The 18,856-nt window shown below is 39.4% G+C and overlaps 1 protein-coding gene and 1 long non-coding RNA gene across 10 annotated transcripts in view; one reads left to right on the top strand and one right to left on the bottom strand.

Moving 5' to 3' along the window:
• Positions 1 to 18,856, bottom strand: part of NRXN1 (neurexin 1) — a 541,621-nt gene that overhangs the window by 369,801 nt on the left and 152,964 nt on the right. For all 8 annotated transcript variants that reach the window (XM_065679616.1, XM_065679620.1, XM_065679618.1 and 5 more), the window contains 3 exons: positions 11,909 to 12,031; positions 6,012 to 6,393; positions 5,301 to 5,491 (listed from right to left, as the gene is read on the bottom strand). In XM_065679616.1, the coding sequence (XP_065535688.1) occupies positions 5,301 to 5,491; positions 6,012 to 6,393; positions 11,909 to 12,031 (696 nt within the window). The remainder of the gene's footprint in view (positions 1 to 5,300; positions 5,492 to 6,011; positions 6,394 to 11,908; positions 12,032 to 18,856) is intronic.
• Positions 1,118 to 17,209, top strand: LOC136014697 (uncharacterized). Of its 2 annotated transcripts, none has more exons than XR_010612832.1 (4): positions 1,118 to 1,149; positions 1,709 to 1,845; positions 1,962 to 2,062; positions 16,336 to 17,209. It is a non-coding gene; the product is annotated as an uncharacterized LOC136014697 (long non-coding RNA). The 2 variants fall into 2 exon arrangements; XR_010612833.1 differs by lacking the exon at positions 16,336 to 17,209 and adding an exon at positions 2,779 to 2,835.

Below are 18,856 nucleotides of genomic sequence, written 5' to 3'. Positions count from 1 at the left end.
AAGGACATGGAACTGCTGGAACAAGTCCAGAGGAGGGCCACGAGGATGATCAGGGGACTGGAGCACCTCCCGTATGAAGATAGGCTGAGGAAGTTGGGGCTGTTCAGCCTGGAGAAGAGAAGGATGCGTGGGAACCTCATAGCAGCCTTCCAGTATCTGAAGGGGGCCTCTAAGGATGCAGGGGAGGGACTCTTCATTAGGGACTGTAGTGATAGGACAAGGGGTAATGGGTTAAAACTTAAACAGGGGAAGTTTAGATTGGATAGAAGGAGGAAATTCTTTCCTGTTAGGGTGGTGAGGCACTGGAATGGGTTGCCCAGGGAGGCTTTAAGTGCTCCATCCCTGGCAGTGTTCAAGCCCAGGTTGGATGAAGCCTTGTGTGGGATGGTTTAGTGTGAGGTGTCCCTGCCCATGGCAGGGGGGTTGGAACTTGATGATTTTGAGGTCCTTTCCAAACCTAACTATTCTATGATTCTATTCTAAGATGAAGACTCCCATTTTTACAAGGGATCACACGGAAAAGAGCAAGGGTGATGGGTACAAGCTACTCCCGGGAAGATTCCAATTGGAAACAAGAGGAAAATTCTTCCCAATGAGAATAATCAGCCACTGAAATAATCTGCCCAGGGAAGTGATGGACACTTTTAAGGCTCATGTGGACAGGGTGCTGGGACAGGGTGTTGGGACATCTGAGCTTTTGCCAAGAAAGGTTGGACCAGATGATCCTTGAGGTCTCTTCCAACCTGGGGTTTTAGGATTCTAAAGATGTGTGAAATGATGCACATGCAGCAAAAATTTGTCCACAAACGCTGAGCTGGGTAGGATTATTTTGTGTGTGTGTGTGTCCTGGTTTGAGCAGCAGCAGTCAGTTTTCTCCTTCTTAGCAGCTAGTACAGTGCTGTGTTTTGATCTTTTGGCCTGGGAACAGTGGTGATAACGCCGATGTTTTCAGTTGCTGCTCGAATGTTTGGTCTGGCCAAGGACTTTCTGAGCCTCATGCTCTGCCAGGGAGGAGGGGAGGCCGGGAGGAAGCAGAGACAGGACACCTGACCCAAACTGACCAAAGAGGTATTCCATACCACAGCACGTCATGCCCAGGATGTAACCGAGAGTTACCCCGGAAGGGCTGGGACTGCAGGGTTGGATGAGGTATTGGTCAGTGCTCGGCTGGGGGGAGTGGGGCGAGTTATCAGTCTGAGGTGTTGTATTCTTTCCTCTTGTTATTTCCTTTAGCATTATTATTATTGGTGGTAGCAGCAGTGATTTGTGTTATACCTTAGTTACTGGGCTGTTCTTATCTCAACCCGTGGGAGTTGCATTCTTTTTGATTCTCCTCTCCGTCCCTCCAGGAGCAGGGGGAGGGCAAGAAGGGGGGGAGTGAGTGGACGAGGTTTGTGGTTGGGTTTAAACCACTACAGTGTGTGATGGCAATTTCCTTTTAAAAAGAAAGCACAGTTAGCCCAGTATCAAAATTAGGATGGCTGCAGTTCAGCCCAGAGCATACAGCATAGCTAGAAAGCCTGGAATAGGATGGGATACTGAAGTAGTGAAGCTACCAACTGTTAGAAAAGTTTGTGACTACTTCTTGTTAAATCTAAACCACCAGCAGCATTCCTCAGCTTGTCCTTTTGTGAGATTGCAATATTTCAACTTTTGATTTCAATTTATAAACAACTAACATACTAAAAATAGTTTCATTTTTTAACAGATATGCCAAAAGAATTCTGAGTGGATTTGTAAGGTTTTGTACTTCTGCTGTTTAAAGAAAGTGGGTGAAAAATTTGGGCATTGAAAGAGTGCTTCTATCTACAGGAAAGAAGTGAAAGGAGGATGAAACCCTAGTAGGTAACTGTATACAAAAACATGCTTGATGATGCTCCTCCTCAAAACCAGCTCATGTGTCTTCAAATATTTATTAAAAAATAATAATTCTGGCTGTACTTCCATTTCCCACACCACAGGAAGAAAATGTGGAAAGGGAAGAGACAGCACAGATTTTGTAATACCTACAGGGTTCAACAAAGGAGACGTCTTCTCTTCAGCAAGCGCAAGGAACACGAGCGTAAGTCAAATTTCACTTTCACCTGCTTTTTCATGCCCTTTTGAGGCTACTCAGACTATAAAAGCATCAAGCACAGCAGCAGGATTTCCCCTTTACCGAACTACCTTGGTCAGTGAATGTCTTGAGTTGTAGCCATGCTAACTATCTGAGTTATGCTGAAAGCAGGACAGAGAATCTGCTCATGAAATACATGAAAGGAAATTGGCTGTGCAACTGAGTATGTTGGCAGGCTTGAGCTGCACTGCCTCTGCTGTTAAGACTCGTTTATCTTCACGGGTTATCTGCTAGAACTGCACCCGGCGTACGCTGTGGTAATTTTCTCTGCTAGGAAAAATAACGCAGTTCTTGGAATCCAAACACACTGTGATTTTCATTCATTTATTTGTCTCCAATTTGTACTTTACCCATCTAATTACAGCAATAATTAAGCTGGGGAATTTAAGTGTTTCCACAGGTACACACTCCAATCCACTGAAAGGGTACCAGAGGTTATGCATGGAACACAGGTCTATAATAATGCCCTTTCTATGTTATCCAGCCAAATTCTACACCCAAAAGGAAATATATGGTGTAGAACCTCTCCCATACTTTAATGGCAACCGTGCCGGGCAACTGGCATGCTGTGCAGGCTCTACAACACAATCTGTGTCATTATCTTCATACCAAATTCCCTGTGTATTTGCAAAAAATTGCATGTATGTGATTTATCTTTCCAGGATTAGCTTGGATTTCAGCATCTGAAATCTGGTAACTCTACAATTACTCAAGCAGGCTGCAAATTCTGTATTACTGTTATGCATTTGTATTTCACCTAATGTGAACCCTGATTAAACAGAATCATTGATATAATTACCACGAAGTGTAAGTTTGAATTTGCTTTGTTGCTAGGGCTAAAATAACACAGGAATGAATTAACCATAGCTGTTTACACCAGTATAGTGAATGGAGTGTTTCTAGTATAACAGACATGTGTCTTCATATGAAACACTGACATAAAATAGAAAGGGATAAGCTACAGGAAAGCATTGCAACTGAATACAAAGGAATGGCTAAAATGTATCAGCTTGAACTCCCCCCAAATCCAACAAGAATTATCATGATAGACGCTGTGCCATGTTTAAGGGAAGCTGACTGAGCAAAATAAAGTAGAACACATTAAAAACAGGGGGTTTGGAACTAGATAATATTTAAGGTTCCTTCCAATCCAAACCAGAGATTGAGGACCTGCGTATATTAGACTAGTTTGAGCAAGATGCTTTCTACATATTACTGTACTGAATATGTCAGGCTTGTTATTCTTTTACTAGCCACGTTTCCTGGTTGTGAATTACAGAACATCACCATTTAACACCATTCACCTTCCTCACTTCAAACCCCAGTATGATTTTTCATGCTCTTCAGGGTTTTTTTCCGATGGAATTCAAGGTTAGAAAATGCACCAGCTATGGAAACAGTTTCACTTCAAAAGGGTAAAACCAAAAGCAGAATTTTCAAAGTGAGGAAAACAAAGGAATGTTGGATTTTATAGGTTATCCTCCCTGATGAGCTGCCTCTGTGGCTGCAGTAAGTGCATTTAGTGAAATAACACTGCCCTCTAGTGCCTTCAGTTAAGCATACTGTTCAACCTTTTCCCTTTTCTTAAATAAAGAGACATACCAAATCACCACATTCATTTTGAAAAAGATGTAGAATAAAAGGACTGTGTTAACTTACTTATCAGCTCATAACAGGCTGATTTTTCCTGCCTGTGTCTAATTAAGATACTGAGAATAAAACCCACAGATTAAATACATGTACCTACATACGCATATGTGTAAGTAGTACTTATCATTGCTAAAAATGTCAATGAATAGTTGGATGATTTCTCTACAGCTTCAGAAATAACGATTAAATATTACACTGTATCAATGAGCATTGACCACATTTCCAAGGATTCAAAAATGAGAAACAGCATGGCACAAGTTTCAAACACAATTTTAAGACTGGCACGTGAGCCATCCAAAAAGCTTTAATTTCTAAACCAAGCATTACTGCTAAAGAATCTCTTATTGAAGATTATGAAATATCAAGATATGTCTTTCTTACAAAGCTAATAGCACTTTCAAGTGAAGCAAATGTTAAATATCACAAAATCCAAAATAATTACCAAGGTCAGCTCATTATCTCTGACTCAGAGGCAGTTAAAAGAAAATCCAACAAGGAATAAGCTCTTGATGGAATATTAATATCTACTTTGAACACTCGGAGACTTTTGAGATACTGAATTTTCTTTGACTGTTATGAAATTTTGATTTTCCTAACAAGAAATTCTATAAAGAATGTTTAAATATAGGAGGTTTTCACATGACTACAACATATTTTTCTCATGTCTGATTAAGTAAGAAGTATTACAAAAGTATATTTACAGATCCTTTCAAAAAGGTATCTTCCTCTGATGCAACTTAGCTTTTCAGTAGCTTTTCAGTAGCCCACTCTTCAAACTATTACTAAATTACTATTACCTACTTTATACATACGTATCAGTTTGGTTTATAAAAAATGGATCTTAAAAATCTAGCTGGATCTATAAAATGTAGGTTTAGACCTATAAAAAGAAGTTTATCCCAGCCTGCATTTGAAATTACAACCTATTACCTATTTAAGTCAATACATTTGGTGACTGATTCCTCGGAGGGCTGCCATGTAAGATCACTTTACTTACAAGGTATTTTACGATAACAAAATACTGCAGAGTCTTTATTTTCCCAACATAAGGTACATTATATGTTGAATGCTGTGCAGGGGACAGGTAAAAATGTTCCCCAATTCTCTAACAGAGATCATCAGTTCTGCAAACCCTTTGTAGTCATACTGTAAATCTTGGGCTGTGGTTTCTGCATGCTACTTATATAGCCTATGTTCATGTAAAAATCAAGCTTTTGTCATAGACATTTTAGAGCTCCTTTATTCCCCCAATTACCTTTTGGTGTATATTGGCCACTCTGTGTTCTTACCAGTTCCTACTTTCTCCTGTGGCATTTTCACACATTTAAAGTTGTACCTAATTGTGCAGAACTACCAATACACTGGCACTGTCAGGCTAACATAAAGATGTCACCTCTTGTGATCATGTAAACTGTTACCAAATACCATTTCATATGGTATTAAAAATTATATTGTACTTTACTTACATGATTTATTCATGTTATCATTCTGTAACAACCCTCACTGTAGGTCATACAGGAATTACTGTACTTACTTTTGAGATCTAAATTTCTGGCTCCGGCTGTGCTCTGTGTTGTGATTTTAGTGTCAATCTTTACAGTATGGAGATTGTTGGTATCCCTTGATATCATCACATTATGCCACTGGTTGTCATTCAGAGGTTTATTGGAACTTCCTTTGATGAGGTTTGCACCATTTCCCAAGTCAAACACATAGTGTAAATACCTGGGCAAAGAGAAAAAATTGGAAAAGTTTCCTTTTTCTTTACATAGCAAGGGGGCACTAACTAATAGGTCTAATATTTCCTATTTCCTTGTACACCTCAGTAGTAAAACCAGAAGACAACAACCAATACCAGATGTGGAAACAACCTTAATTCAGAGAAATCACCATTTGTTTAGATGAGCTGAGCTGCAGTCCCAAGCTTTTGTAAAGTAACAAGCACTCCATGTACCAACGCATGCATACATACGTAGAGAGAGAACAAGAAGGAGGCTATGAATAATACTTCTTTGTGGCAAACACTATAGAAGTGATACCTATTATTTACTTTCATATTGTTCAGGCATCTAGCTTCATCTGGAAGAAAAAGTCACAATAAAGCATAAAGTTTAACATCAAGAAACACTTATCAACCATATATGCCCAGTCAGATAGAGATGCACATCCTAAACTCGCCCTTGTATTTCTCCTGTTTATGTATTTTTAATAGACTGGGTTTGTCATGATGTTAATCCATACATACCCTTTTACTAATTCAACCACAATGAAATCATTTCCATCGCCACTGTTATAAAGTATCAATCCATCCAGAGAGGTTGTTTTGAACTGGAAAAAAAGGTGCATAGATGTATATGCTTGTAGTGTTGCCAAAGCAACATAACTTGCTTTTGTTTTAAAGGTTACAGGGTCTGCTATGATGTTCCTGAACCCAAATCTTGCATTTAGCTCACAATAATCGATGTCTCCATTTTTACACAAGTCAATGTACGCCATGCCATTAAATGTAAGGCTCTGGAGATGCCCAATGAAATTAGAAGGCACGGAAGACAGGTAGCGCCGTTCTGTTATTATTCCTGTTTCTATGTTGTGGAATTCCAGTCGTGTGTGATCACCAGCCATTTGACCTTTAAACAGTAACAAGAAAACACATGTTAGCATCTGAAAAGGGAGGTCAAAAGGCATAGCATGTGATTACGTATCTGCATCAATTTCACACTTTTCAGAATGTACAAGATCAATTCTTGGCTCCAAAGAGGATTCTTCTAATGCATTCAAACACCCAGGAGCCTTTCCACTGAGTTCAGTATGTTTGGGTAAGGCCAACAGCAAGATTTCTAAATTAAAACATACCAGCTCACAATATCAAACCACCAAATCCCTCCCTTCGGTTACAATTAACCAGACACATGGTTGTACTATAAGCAACTGCAATTAATTAACACCACATGAAGATCACAGAGGCAAATTTCAGAGTTAAAACTACCTCATCACCTTTTGGGGGGTATTTTTCCATGTGTTTTGCTTAGAAGTGCATCATTCAGCAAGAGGAAGGAAGGATTCCTGTTTAAGCTGTTTCATATACCTTAATGCTGGCCCTGTGCTGCAAGGGTGAACAGTTGCTTGAAATCACCTAACTTTGTACCACGGGGACAAACTGTGGGCATAAACCATGTGAAACGGGGGAAGAGCCTAAGAGATGGATGAAGCAAAAAGCCTGCAGTGATGGTGTATGTCGGTCTTGTAATCCTGAAAACAGCAAGGGACTTGCCTGCATCAGAAAGGTAGCCAAACCCAAGCCCCACAGCTAACTTTGAATCTTTCTTTGTCATACAAAGACTCCTGCACAGCAGAAAGCCTAAAATTTGCTGACTATACAACTAATCTGAAGGAAAGAATCAGCAGTGCCAGGGTACACTGCATACAATGCAGCTAAGTTTTTAAGCTACTTATAATACCTGACCCAGCACATCAAAACTGTGTCCACTGAAGAGTTCCCTTTTCTAACAGAGCTTCATTTTTTTTCCCATGCTTATTTTAAGCAAGTAGGGCAGTACTATCACAAGGCTGAGTCATGGTCACATTGTGTGGGTATGATGACAAAACAGCTTATTATTAATCAGTTTTACCACTTAATCTGCCTTTTGCAAATCATGGTGTAGATTTCCCAATTCCTTAACTGTTTTGCCTCTCAGGGAATACAAAGAAGGTGAACAGCAGACCTAGCCAAGCTGGAATAAATACTGGCATAAAACTGCCAGTATTTATTATAAAATACACCAATAATACAAGTTCCCACAGTTGCAGTGCAAAGCTCACCATAGTTCTGTTGGTCCTTCCCTGAATGCATTATTCCAAGACATCAGTGTGAGCTGGACATCTTAAGCAGTGGTGCAAAAACCCCTAAGGCAGGTTTAAACAGCTGTACCTTCATCACTTTTATAAACAACTGTCTGTGTATGTGTGCGAGAACAGGAGAAAGATAAGGGCAAGATAAACGTAGACATTAGGGCTTTCCCCTGGGAGACGGATTCAGTAACAGGTTAAGTCACAGCACTGAGATACAAATACACGTATAGCAGTGAGGCTAGAGCAAAAATAGGTCTGCAAGCTGTAACGCCATTCAGACCACGCACACAAATTGCTCTAATACTTTATGCTAAGTATTTATAAGCAGTTTACTTAGCTTCAGGATGTGTCTATGTAAGAATTAATTCTACTGGAGACGGACTTCTGACAGGGGCCTGTAGGGGCAGGACAAGGGGGAATGGCTTTAAACTGACAGAGGGGAGATTCAGGTTAGACATAAAGAAGAAATTCTTCGTTGTGAGGGTGGTGAGGCCCTGGCACAGGGTGCCCAGAGAAGCTGTGGCTGCCCCATCCCTGGCTGTGCTCAAGTCCAGGTTGGATGGGGCTTGGAGCAACCTGCTCTAGTGGAAGGTGTCCCTGCCTGTGGCAGGGCATTGGAACCGAATGAGCTTTAAGGTCCCTTCCAAATCAAACCAGTCTGGGATTCTGTGACACTGATATCATTGAACAACCTCAGCATTTGCAATCTGCAGTCATATGACCAAACACTGCAAGAGACTCCTTAAAACCCAAGGAGAGCTACCTTGATATTCTTGTTTCTGAACACCAGTTGTGAAGACACCAATTCCCCTGATGTACAAGCAAATGTGGGTTCTTTCATGTGGTACTGTGTCAGGGAGCTGTTCTGAAAAATGCCAAATCTGTAACTTTCTGCAAGGCCAAGAGCTATGTATTGGATCACATACAGAGAACTGAAGATCCTGCTTTAGAGAGGAACATTATGTATTCTAGCCTTGTATCACTAAAGATGGCATTGCATAAATGTCATGGCAAAAATCCACAAAGCTTTGGCCTGTAGCACAGTATCCTCACTAAATTAAATGTACTTCTTTCTTGAGCATAGTAATAAGAAAGTTCCAGACTCTGGGCTCACATCCCAAATCTCTAACAGTTCAGTGGTACAAACATGCTAACAGGACTTGAGACTTCACACAATGTTCTGGTTATCTGCAACTACAGCAACGAAAAACAAAAGAGAGAGAGAATGCAGCCTGAGCCTAAGAGGCTGGGGTTTGGTTTGGTTTTCATTTGTTTGGTTTGGGGTTTTTTGTAACACTTGTCAGGTTGGTGCATAGAATGCATTATCTGGCGCTATGGGACATCATAATCAAAAGATTTTCTGTTCAACCTCACTTGCCAGAATTTCAAGGGTCAGGGATATTTTAGATGAGATACTAGGAAGAAATTCTTCCCTGTGAGGGTGCTGAGGCCCTGGCACAGGGTGCCCAGAGAAGCTGTGAATGCTCCACCCCTGGCAGTGTTCAAGGCCAGGTTGGATGGGGCTTGGAGCAACCTGGTCTGGTGGAAGGTGTCCCTGCCTGTGACAGGGGGTTGGAACTGTTTGAGCTTTATGGTTCCTTCCAACCCAAACCATTCTATGACTCGTATCTGTAAGCCAGGGATCCTTTCCGCTACCCAGCTGTAGTGACCTCCTTTAGTCCACTTTTATTTTCTATACATATCCAGAAAACAAGATCCATCAGGGCTGTAAGTATTTAAATTCCTCTATGCTGAATAAATTTTCCAAAACCAACCATATGCCTTCCAATGAAGGCTAGTTATGATTCTGAAAGATATTATTTATCTGTGTAGAAATTAGGCATTCAAAGATACCTAAGCTCAATCGATGGTGATTGCAGGTCATATTTCATAACCTGCAAAAAATGTCAAGTCAGGCTCAAATTTTTAATGGCTTCCCCTCCAGCTTAAGCTTTCTGGACCTTGTTTTTTTTTCCATACTGGAAACGGAATCAAAAAAGGAAAACACAGTGCGTGGTGAGAGAACCTGAAATTTCTGGAAGTCCATTTTTTCCTCATGCTCCCTATAAGTTTCTAAAAACCTTTCACATGAATAACAAACAGGCTATATTTTAATCACATTTCTTATTGGTGGGACATCTGTAGAAAAGCTCTAAGCAGTTTAGAACAAGAGCACTCCAATTTGTTACTGCAGCTCTTCTACTACCCCTCCAGGAAATTCAAAGCTACTGCAGATTAAATCGTATTGTGTACATTTGAAACAAGCTCGTGAAGGCTTTGGCAACATACTGTGTTGCAATTAAAGAAAAAAGTCTTAGTGCTACACGGCAATAAAGATTTTCCATGTAGAAAATGTAATATTCCTGGGACTAACAACTGATTTCCCACATTATCAGGCTTTCAAGTTCCCTCTAGCTCCTTCTCTCATGCCAATTCCCTCCTCACTGATGGAGGAGGCCACAGACTGGCTACACAGATTCCTGCAGGGAGTTTTTTATCCTCCAAAATACTGGGATAACTTTCTCCCCTTGCATGAAGCACATTAAACATCTGTGGGGTATGCAAATGTAGGTAACTTCCAGCTGAAAGAACTGAGAGGGATTTTGAGTCAACTGGTCAGCTTTTTATATAGATACTGGCATGGGGAAGAATACAAGGTTTGGACCAGAAAGTTGGACCCACAGGCAACACTTTTGCTTGGTCAGGAAGCAACTGAAGACACTCACTGGCTTTAACAGCTAGAATAGAATAACTCAGTTGGAAGGGACCTACAACAATCACCTAGTGCAACTGCCTGACCACTTTGCAGGTAAAGCATGTTTTAAGAGCATTATCCAAATGCCTTGAATGCTGACAAGCTTGGGGCATCAACAACCTTTCCAGGAAGCCGGTTTCAGAGTCTCAGCTATTTACTGAGCCCGTATTTGACAACAACTACAGTTATCTGCAATGCAGAGTGATAACAATTTACAGTCCTGTATTCTTTACTTATTACTTCACCTGACTAGACTATGTATGATAGAAACCTCCTGTTTGTATTCTAACCCTTCACACATATTTTGAGCTGAGCAGCTGGGACTGAACCCAAAGGTGGTAGCAGTACTTTCTGTAACTTGCAGTATTTGTAAATAAGAAATCTGCCACGGCAAGCCCAAGAAAAGTGCATTTGGTTAGAGATGCTTTATTTGATTCAGAACCAAGCAGCTCCCCCTAACTAGAAAACATCTCAAAGGAGCCTTATTATTTGAGCTGCAGTTGAAGCAGCAGGCTAATATTTTTCAGTATAGTTCCTCCAATACCATATACTTCCACAAAAAACCTAACTGGTTTAGGTCATGATCCAAGGCATCATCAAATATACAGACTAAATTTTTGCTTCACCTCTGGAAGAGCTATTGATCACTTCTGATGGTAGAAAATGTGTCTTTGCAACTATATGAATACACAGAAATTATTTTTCTACCAGTGACATGGTCTTAAGGGTTGTGCTGAGGTGAAAAGGGACTACTAACGAAGGGGCTTTCCTTTTAAGACCCCATTAAAATTGTTATCATTTTAACACAGCTTAGAACTAATGATAAAAGCTATTTAATACCACATGAAAACAAATGGAAATACTAAATAGCTAACACAGAATCAGGCACATTGTATTGTGCAAAGAATCGAGGCCAGAAGCCAGGCCTCTCGCCATTAACATATATATAGACCTTGTCTTTAACAGAACAAAATTAAAGTCTTCTCTATTATAATTTCTGATAATATATACATAGGAATAGATTTCTAACACCTGCTAGCATTCGTGTCATGTTTATTCTCCCATTTCAACTGCTATTTGAAAAAAACCTGTTGCCTAGTATTTCATTATGGAGGGCAGCTGATGCAAGATTTAAAACACAATAGAATATCCCTCAAACATTTATTAAATTCTTTCTCACAGCAATGTCTTAGAGTTGAAGCTTAGAATAAATTTAGTGTGTTGCCAAAAGCATTTTACTTGCCTTCTCATTAGTGATGTATCAAATCACTTCTCTCCAATTACTGTATAAAAACATTCATTTAAAGTCAGCATGAAGGTTTTCATTAATTCCAATGGCAATGTTAGAGTAACATGAATATCAAGTGCAATAATGCATTTGTAGTACCAGGATTTCAAGATACAGAAAACAGATTTTGTATCTTACCCAAGTAAAGAAAAAAATGAGTATCTGCTGCTTTCAGACAAAGGCATTTTACTTCTGTCATGTTTTGGTTTGTGCTTCCCCCCAGTAACACAGAGTCCCAACGCCACGCTACCTGTCACGGCCTGCTGGTCATCCACCATTAACTTTAAACTCTTTCCTCGCCGAACCACCCGCACTGTGTGCCACTCATTATCATTGAGGTTATAGCCAGCAAAAAGGGTTTCTGGACCTTTGCCTGTAGGATATGCCAAACAGTCATTATGCAATCTTTACATCAGTTTACATGTGAACCTCACAAAGAGAAAGAGAAATACAGAGAAACTGGCTGGGCAAAAGTTAAAACTCACCAAAAGTGACATCAAGCAAGAAAATTATGAAGTATAAGCAAGCCTCAAAATACACAGCTACTATCTTAAAACTATCTCCTATTGCATATTTAACTATAGAAATATATTGTATATGCACGTTTAAGGAACCGGGTTGTCATAAATAGGCACAGTCAACATAGATTTAGTTAGGCACTTCCCAGTCATATATAAATCCCATTTAAAAAATGGGATTACGTCAACCAGAAGAACTTCGGCATGTGCTTACAAGGTTGGATTTTTGTTCCTCTATTAAAAATAGGTTGGGGGAAAGGTGCAAGTGGTAAATGTGTGTGTGTGCGTGTGTGTTAGATTTTTCTTCATCTGCGTCAGCTTCTCAGCCTTTGCTTATTAGGGCTTCTCCGATCAACTATTAATTTATCATACAGGTGACCCGTTAACATTCAGACGCAGTGCTGTCTGATGTCAGCAGATCTTCAAACCATGTTCTCCTTTTTCATTTAATGGATACCTTTTACTGTAATCTGCTATTTTTGTTAGCAGTACAACAAACACTTTTGAAGCAAATATAATTCTCCATATAGCAGAAAGTACTTGCAATAACTGCAGTATTCACAAATCCAAGAAACAAGATATCTTTAATATCTAGGAAAAAATCTCAGAAAAAAATTATTATGGAAATAGTCCCTTACACTGTTGAACAAGAAGATTACGAAAGCAAGAAAAATCCTGGCTATGAACTATCATCGATAGGAGCAGGTGACTGACCAAACGTTGAACCAATCAGTCAAAACTTACGTGCTCAAACCTATTACCAAAAGGTAAAGCTAACCTACAATTACAAAATACCCTCTTGCAAAATAGAGACTTCCCTGGACTGTTTTTTAGGCAGAATAAAGGCTGCTGAAACACATAATTAAGTAGCATTTGACATAAAAACATTAGGGTTACAATGAGACAGACCAATCCTTCCACCACATCCGCCCACATGACTGCACCCCATGTGTCAGCCTTCTTTTCAAAGGGATATGCCACCGGGTCTGAAACTCTGCCACATTTCTTTTTTGGATTCTTTTCCACCCAGTACAAGCTGACTGTGATGGATGAGGTCTGTTAATAAATGGGTACTATATAGCATTTCCTAAAATCAAAACCTCTCTGGCTTCAGGACTGCACAGAGAGAAAAAGACACTAATAGCTTGCTGTAGCTGTTCAGCATATTGGACAATTTTCCTCTCAGACTTTTCCCATTTTCTTATCAGCATTTTTCTTAATTGCTACTGGTTTATTGCCCTGCTTTTATATGCAGTCTTTGCTATTTTGAGCATGTCAGGGGAGATCCAGGAATAAAAACACTAGCTACAGCAAAGGCAGTGAGATCCCAATGACATCATGTTGCTTTCTCTATGCCTCAGTATTGACGCTAGCTTAGGAAAGGTGTGCTAACTCAGCAGAAGGAGACGTGCATGTGCTCACTGGTGCCAACTACCTGAACTGTTCTGTTCCTTACCTGTTTACTTCCTTTGACAAGAGAGAGATGAGGTTTGCATAATGCTTACGTGAAGAGAGCCTACAAGGATGTCAGAAAGGGACTCTTGATCAGGAACTGTAGTGATAAGACAAGGGGGAATAGGTTCAAACTTCCACAGGGTAGATTCAGATTAGATATAAGGGAGAAATTCTTCCCTGTGAGGGTGGTGAGGCCCTGGAACAGGTTGCCCAGAGAAGTCCTGGCAGCGTTTAAGTCCAGGTTGGATGGGGCTTGGAGCAACCTGGTCTAGTGGAAGGTGTCCCTGCCCATGGCAGGGGGTTGGAACTGGATGAGCTTTAAGGTCCTTCCAGCCCAAACCGTTCTGTGATTCTGTTATCTTTGGATATGGTGACATAGATGCAGGGAATAATGCTCTTTAAGCAATTTCTATTATTCTATATTCCATTAGGTGATTTAATGGAAGCAATTTCTAACCAGATTTTGGAGACAAGGGAAGGATTTACAAAATCTGCTTAAGTAGTATGAGTACAAATCTTAGCGATTTGTATCAACAGACCTGCCTAGAAAAACATCACTTATTACTGTTTTAAATGCGATTTGTATCAACAGACCTGCCTAGAAAAACATCACTTATTACTGTTTTAAATGTTAGAATTTGCTAGTCCTGCTCCCTTATCCCACACCAGATCTCTAAGAAACCTAAAATCATATGGAATTTTCATTTGCTCTCACATTAATAGCCCTCTGTAGTGTCCCATTCATGTAAAGGTACCTCAGTGTACGTAAATATGAAATCCAACTTGGCTGCTCACATTTATACAGGCAAACATGTCTATTATCTTTTAATAGTTAGGGACTTGTAATCTCGTCTTGTAAAATTAAACATATGTTTTCCTATGCATCAGTCTGTTTCCTTCGCAAGACTACTCTGACTAAAAAAATCAGGTCAGAACTACCTGTAATATGCCTTTTTTCACATTGCACACAGTCCAAAACTGGATTAAGGGGACCTGTGGTGAAAGGGCTACGAAAAAGATGAACCTGGGTGTAACACGCTACGGGACAATGCATTGAAAGCAGTCTTAGCCTTGTAGAAACTAGCAACCTTGCATGGAAAAGAGGTTTTTCCTTCCTGAAACCAATCTCTAACAGGGAAGAGGGGTTTTGTGTTGTCATAGAGAATACAAGGAACTACAGAACAGCAGGATCCAGTGTCCAGATATTGTGTATGGGCCTGTCACACCCTGTTGCCTCTCTGCAAAGTATCATGGTAGCTGGAGAGGTGGAGGAGGAAGGACAGATGTCCACCATCCCTGTAGAGAATGTAGGGCTTAGGCTGCTTCTTGGCCAAGAACAAGTTTTTGCATTACAAAAGTAGTAAATGTGCTTGTGAGCAGTGTATTTAGAAGAACATTTTCTAAATGCTTTAACACAAACTACGTAGGAATCCCTTAATATCACACAAGAGTACTGGGACTGAAGAAAAGTGTTAACATATACAGTTAAATGGCACTGGCTAACCTTCAACATGGGTTATATTAGTACTTTCCTCACTGATTTTCAAATATATTGACATGAAATGAATTTAAACATCATATTTTGAAATAATAACAGTTCAGACCCTTCTTCCATCCTGGTTTATAGTCAATCTACTATAATTCGAAATCTACTAAATCAGTGGTTCTCCAGTCTTTTTCTGACTTTACACAGATCTGATTCCACTTCATAAAACTCACATCAGCAGAAAGTGCTGTTGTATTTAAATCAGAATTGGCACATTGACACTTTTTGGGGGGACTGCGCTTTTTTTTTACCTTCTTCCTTAAAAGCATTACATATCTTCCATAAGAAAAAAAGAAAGAGCCCTGATTTAATTCTGTTTTCCATGGACTGATACTACTCTTCCAACCTTATGTCCCTTCACTCACATTTCCCATGCTATCCTTCCCCTGGAACTCATCTGTGTCTTTCTAGACAGGACACAGTTAATTTGCTTCATGCACCCAGCACTTGTTCACTTTCACCTACTGATTCTCTCAAATACTAATACCTTAATCATAAACTTTCCTTTCCAGAAACAAGCTCTAACCTGCAAAAAAACCACTGAAGTATCTCCTCTTGAATAAGTATGAAATTTATTATCAACATCTATGTTCAGCTCGTTTCCTATTTTAAAGGCTTAAATAACTAGTAGATTTTATGCATCCCTGGAGTAAATAGATAGTACCAAATAAAAAGTAAAGGCACTTCTATGGCTCCTACAATTTGCTCATAGTCTATCATGCCAGTTAATTCTGCAAATTCCTTTAAAAGCAGGTAGCTTCTCGTGCAGCCACCTTTTTACATGGGAAAATACAGACAGCCAAATAGAGGTACAAATCTTGATGATGCAATTCATTTTGAGCTAGCACATACAAACGTAAAGTCCCATATATCCTACGTTATAGCTTTACTTAGGCACCCAAAGTTGAACTTACTTTGTTTTCAGCACATAAACTAGAACTTATCTGGCTTTGGTCCTTTTTAAAGTTAAAAGGAAAAAAGTATGAACCTTAAAAGAAACCAACCCCTCATTTTCAGTGTGCTGAATATTCCAAGTGTTCTCTGGGGATTCCCATTCTTTTTACGATCTTGTGATGAACCTGCTCAGCCTAATACAAGCACTGAAAATTCAAATGGCCCTATTAAAAGATGGTAACACACGTACTTTCTCTCTTACAGGTATTCATCCTATGATACTTCAGTTAGTTTAGCCAACTACTCAAACAGAACTTCATAAAAACCAAGCTCATCACTTTGAAAGAAAACACCAGCTTTTGGCATTGTACCAAAATACATTCAAAACTAGTTGTCTGAACCCAGCACAGAAACTATTACTGCCTCTTACAATGCCACCCACCTAAGCATATACTAAAATACCACACAAACTCACTTGGAGCTGCCAACTGTGTGATCAAAAGTCAATATGAAAAATGAAGTATCGAAAGAAAGGCAAAGTGAATAAAGACTATCAAGGGGGACTGGATGGTTCAGTGAATGCTATACTAACCTACAGAACCCAAGTTAGTTATAGGCAAATAACTACTATCGATTTTTTGCTCAGTATAAGAAATACCAGTGTTTCAGGCTAGTTTTCTAACAGATAGCTATGCAGACTGCAGCAATCAGTATTAAGTGGCATTTCCCATTTGACATTTGAGAGTAAGTGGACAAAACAACAAAACAACAAAACGCTGAGATCACTTGAGTTAATAAAGAATATTGCTTTGAGGTCTGGGATGCCAGGATTTTAGATGGTGTCTTTCAGCTAAAGTAATCCATACACAGCAAGATGAACTGTAAAGTAAAGACAGCTAAGTGACTCTGAGAGACACATCAGAGTATTATTATAAATACCTGATGCAGAATCAGAGAACTGTGTGCCATCTCTATATCTAGCCTGCTTTCCAAGGTAAATCTAGCATGCCTGTAATATAGGCTTCTGCTCCAGCCACTTGTGAGGCAGCATTTCTATTACACACCAGTCTGCAGCACAAAATGTTCAGATAAGATTCCTCCAGAGCTAGATGCAGAAACACAAGACAGTCTCTGTTAGGGTAAATAGGGGAAGGCATCTTCATTATCCTTTCTATGGCAGTTGCCTGCAGAAACAATTCTGGTCTTCCAAATGACTTATCAGCAAACCTGAATTTAAAAAGTCAATTATTATCGTGAATCAACTGTATTTTAAATGGCTGTATCTGCATCATCCTGAAATTCCCTGACTGCGTGTTTCTTACTAACAGAAAAACTTGGTTACCTTTTAAAGATCAATGATGTGTATCAGTTTATCATTAAAAGCTAATTGATAAATTGAGAAAGCCTTATTGCAGGTCAAAAAAATTTTGTCAACTGTATTGTCTTCACAACAGACTCATACAGAAAATTCTACAAGAACAGCACATTCACTGAATCGTATCAAGCAAAACACATCAATCTGCACTGCGTGATTAAAATGTTCCAGCCCACAATAGCTTTGTTATAAGTAAAATTGCTTTTGGCAATCTGGGTGAAGTATTGGCTGTTTAAGGCATTTTTATTACTTTTTAAAACAAAACCTGCCATTTCAGAAATTAAAAAGAAGATCAGAGTTGCCAATACTGTTCATCAGCCTTCATTTCAGCTGGAAAATGGCTTGGCTCATATTAGTTTAAGGAACAAATATATACTCATATAGAAATGCGGAAAGCTAAAGAAGGTATGCTTGAAAATTCTACTGACTTCCTCTACATGACCAAACTACAAACAGACTGCATTTAATATTGATCTAACTCACTAGTAAGGAAAATCAGCATACACAGGAATGCACCAGGGAAGAAAAATCCATAGAAGAATATAAAACCCAGCCAATTCACAGATCAAGCACCATACCCAGGTCTGAGGACACAAAGTTTTCTACAGTCATTTGCCCATTTCTTTTCTCTCTTTTCTGTGAATTTGCATCCCCTGCCCATGGTCTGAGCTGCTCAGTTGCCCTCTCCCAACTTTGCCTACCCCTCGCCTTAAGCAAGTTGCTTACATTAGGGTGTGATAGCACACATACTCATCTATTAATTTCTTTAAAGCTGTGAGATATTAACTGTTGGTGCCACTTAAGTATCTAAATTGAGCCAGGGGATCAAGGTGTGAGCACAGAACATAGACAGATCTACTGGACTAAATGAAATCTAAGGATTCTTAGTGTCTGCCAAGAATGGCTCTCATGAGAAACCCCTGTCTTGTGAAAGCCTATTCTCTACAAACAGGATGAGGACCGCTACTGAATTTCACCAAGATGGAGAAAGAAAGAATTGTCAGAAAGTAGTAAACTTTTGAGTTGTAAATCTTATCCTCTGGACTTCCCTGCCACACCAAAGTATATGTACAACACATACACATACTTACAAAACTGGAAGCGTGTTTTGCTGGTTAATAACTGGGTCTATATTAAGTTGAACCATATTTCTTGGAAAAATGGTTTTGAAATTATAATTACAACTGTACATAAACTCACAGATACGTGACAGGATGTTGCTGCTGCATTATGAAATGCCTTACCCAGATCAGAGACATTTCTTAACACATTACTTAAAATATTTATTGTTAGGAATTGGCTACATTTTAAATCATTTTCCTAAGTCATATATCTAAGCAAGTGAAACAAACAGCCCTTAGGACATGCAATTTTCCGTCTTCTTGGAAATAATGAAAGAAAAGCATCTTT

The sequence above is a fragment of the Lathamus discolor genome, chromosome 5 (assembly GCF_037157495.1).
Source record: "Lathamus discolor isolate bLatDis1 chromosome 5, bLatDis1.hap1, whole genome shotgun sequence".
Classification (NCBI taxonomy): Eukaryota; Metazoa; Chordata; class Aves; order Psittaciformes; family Psittacidae; genus Lathamus; species Lathamus discolor.
The sequence above is the reverse complement of the archived record's forward strand: the minus strand, read 5'-3'. Positions and strand labels throughout refer to the sequence as shown.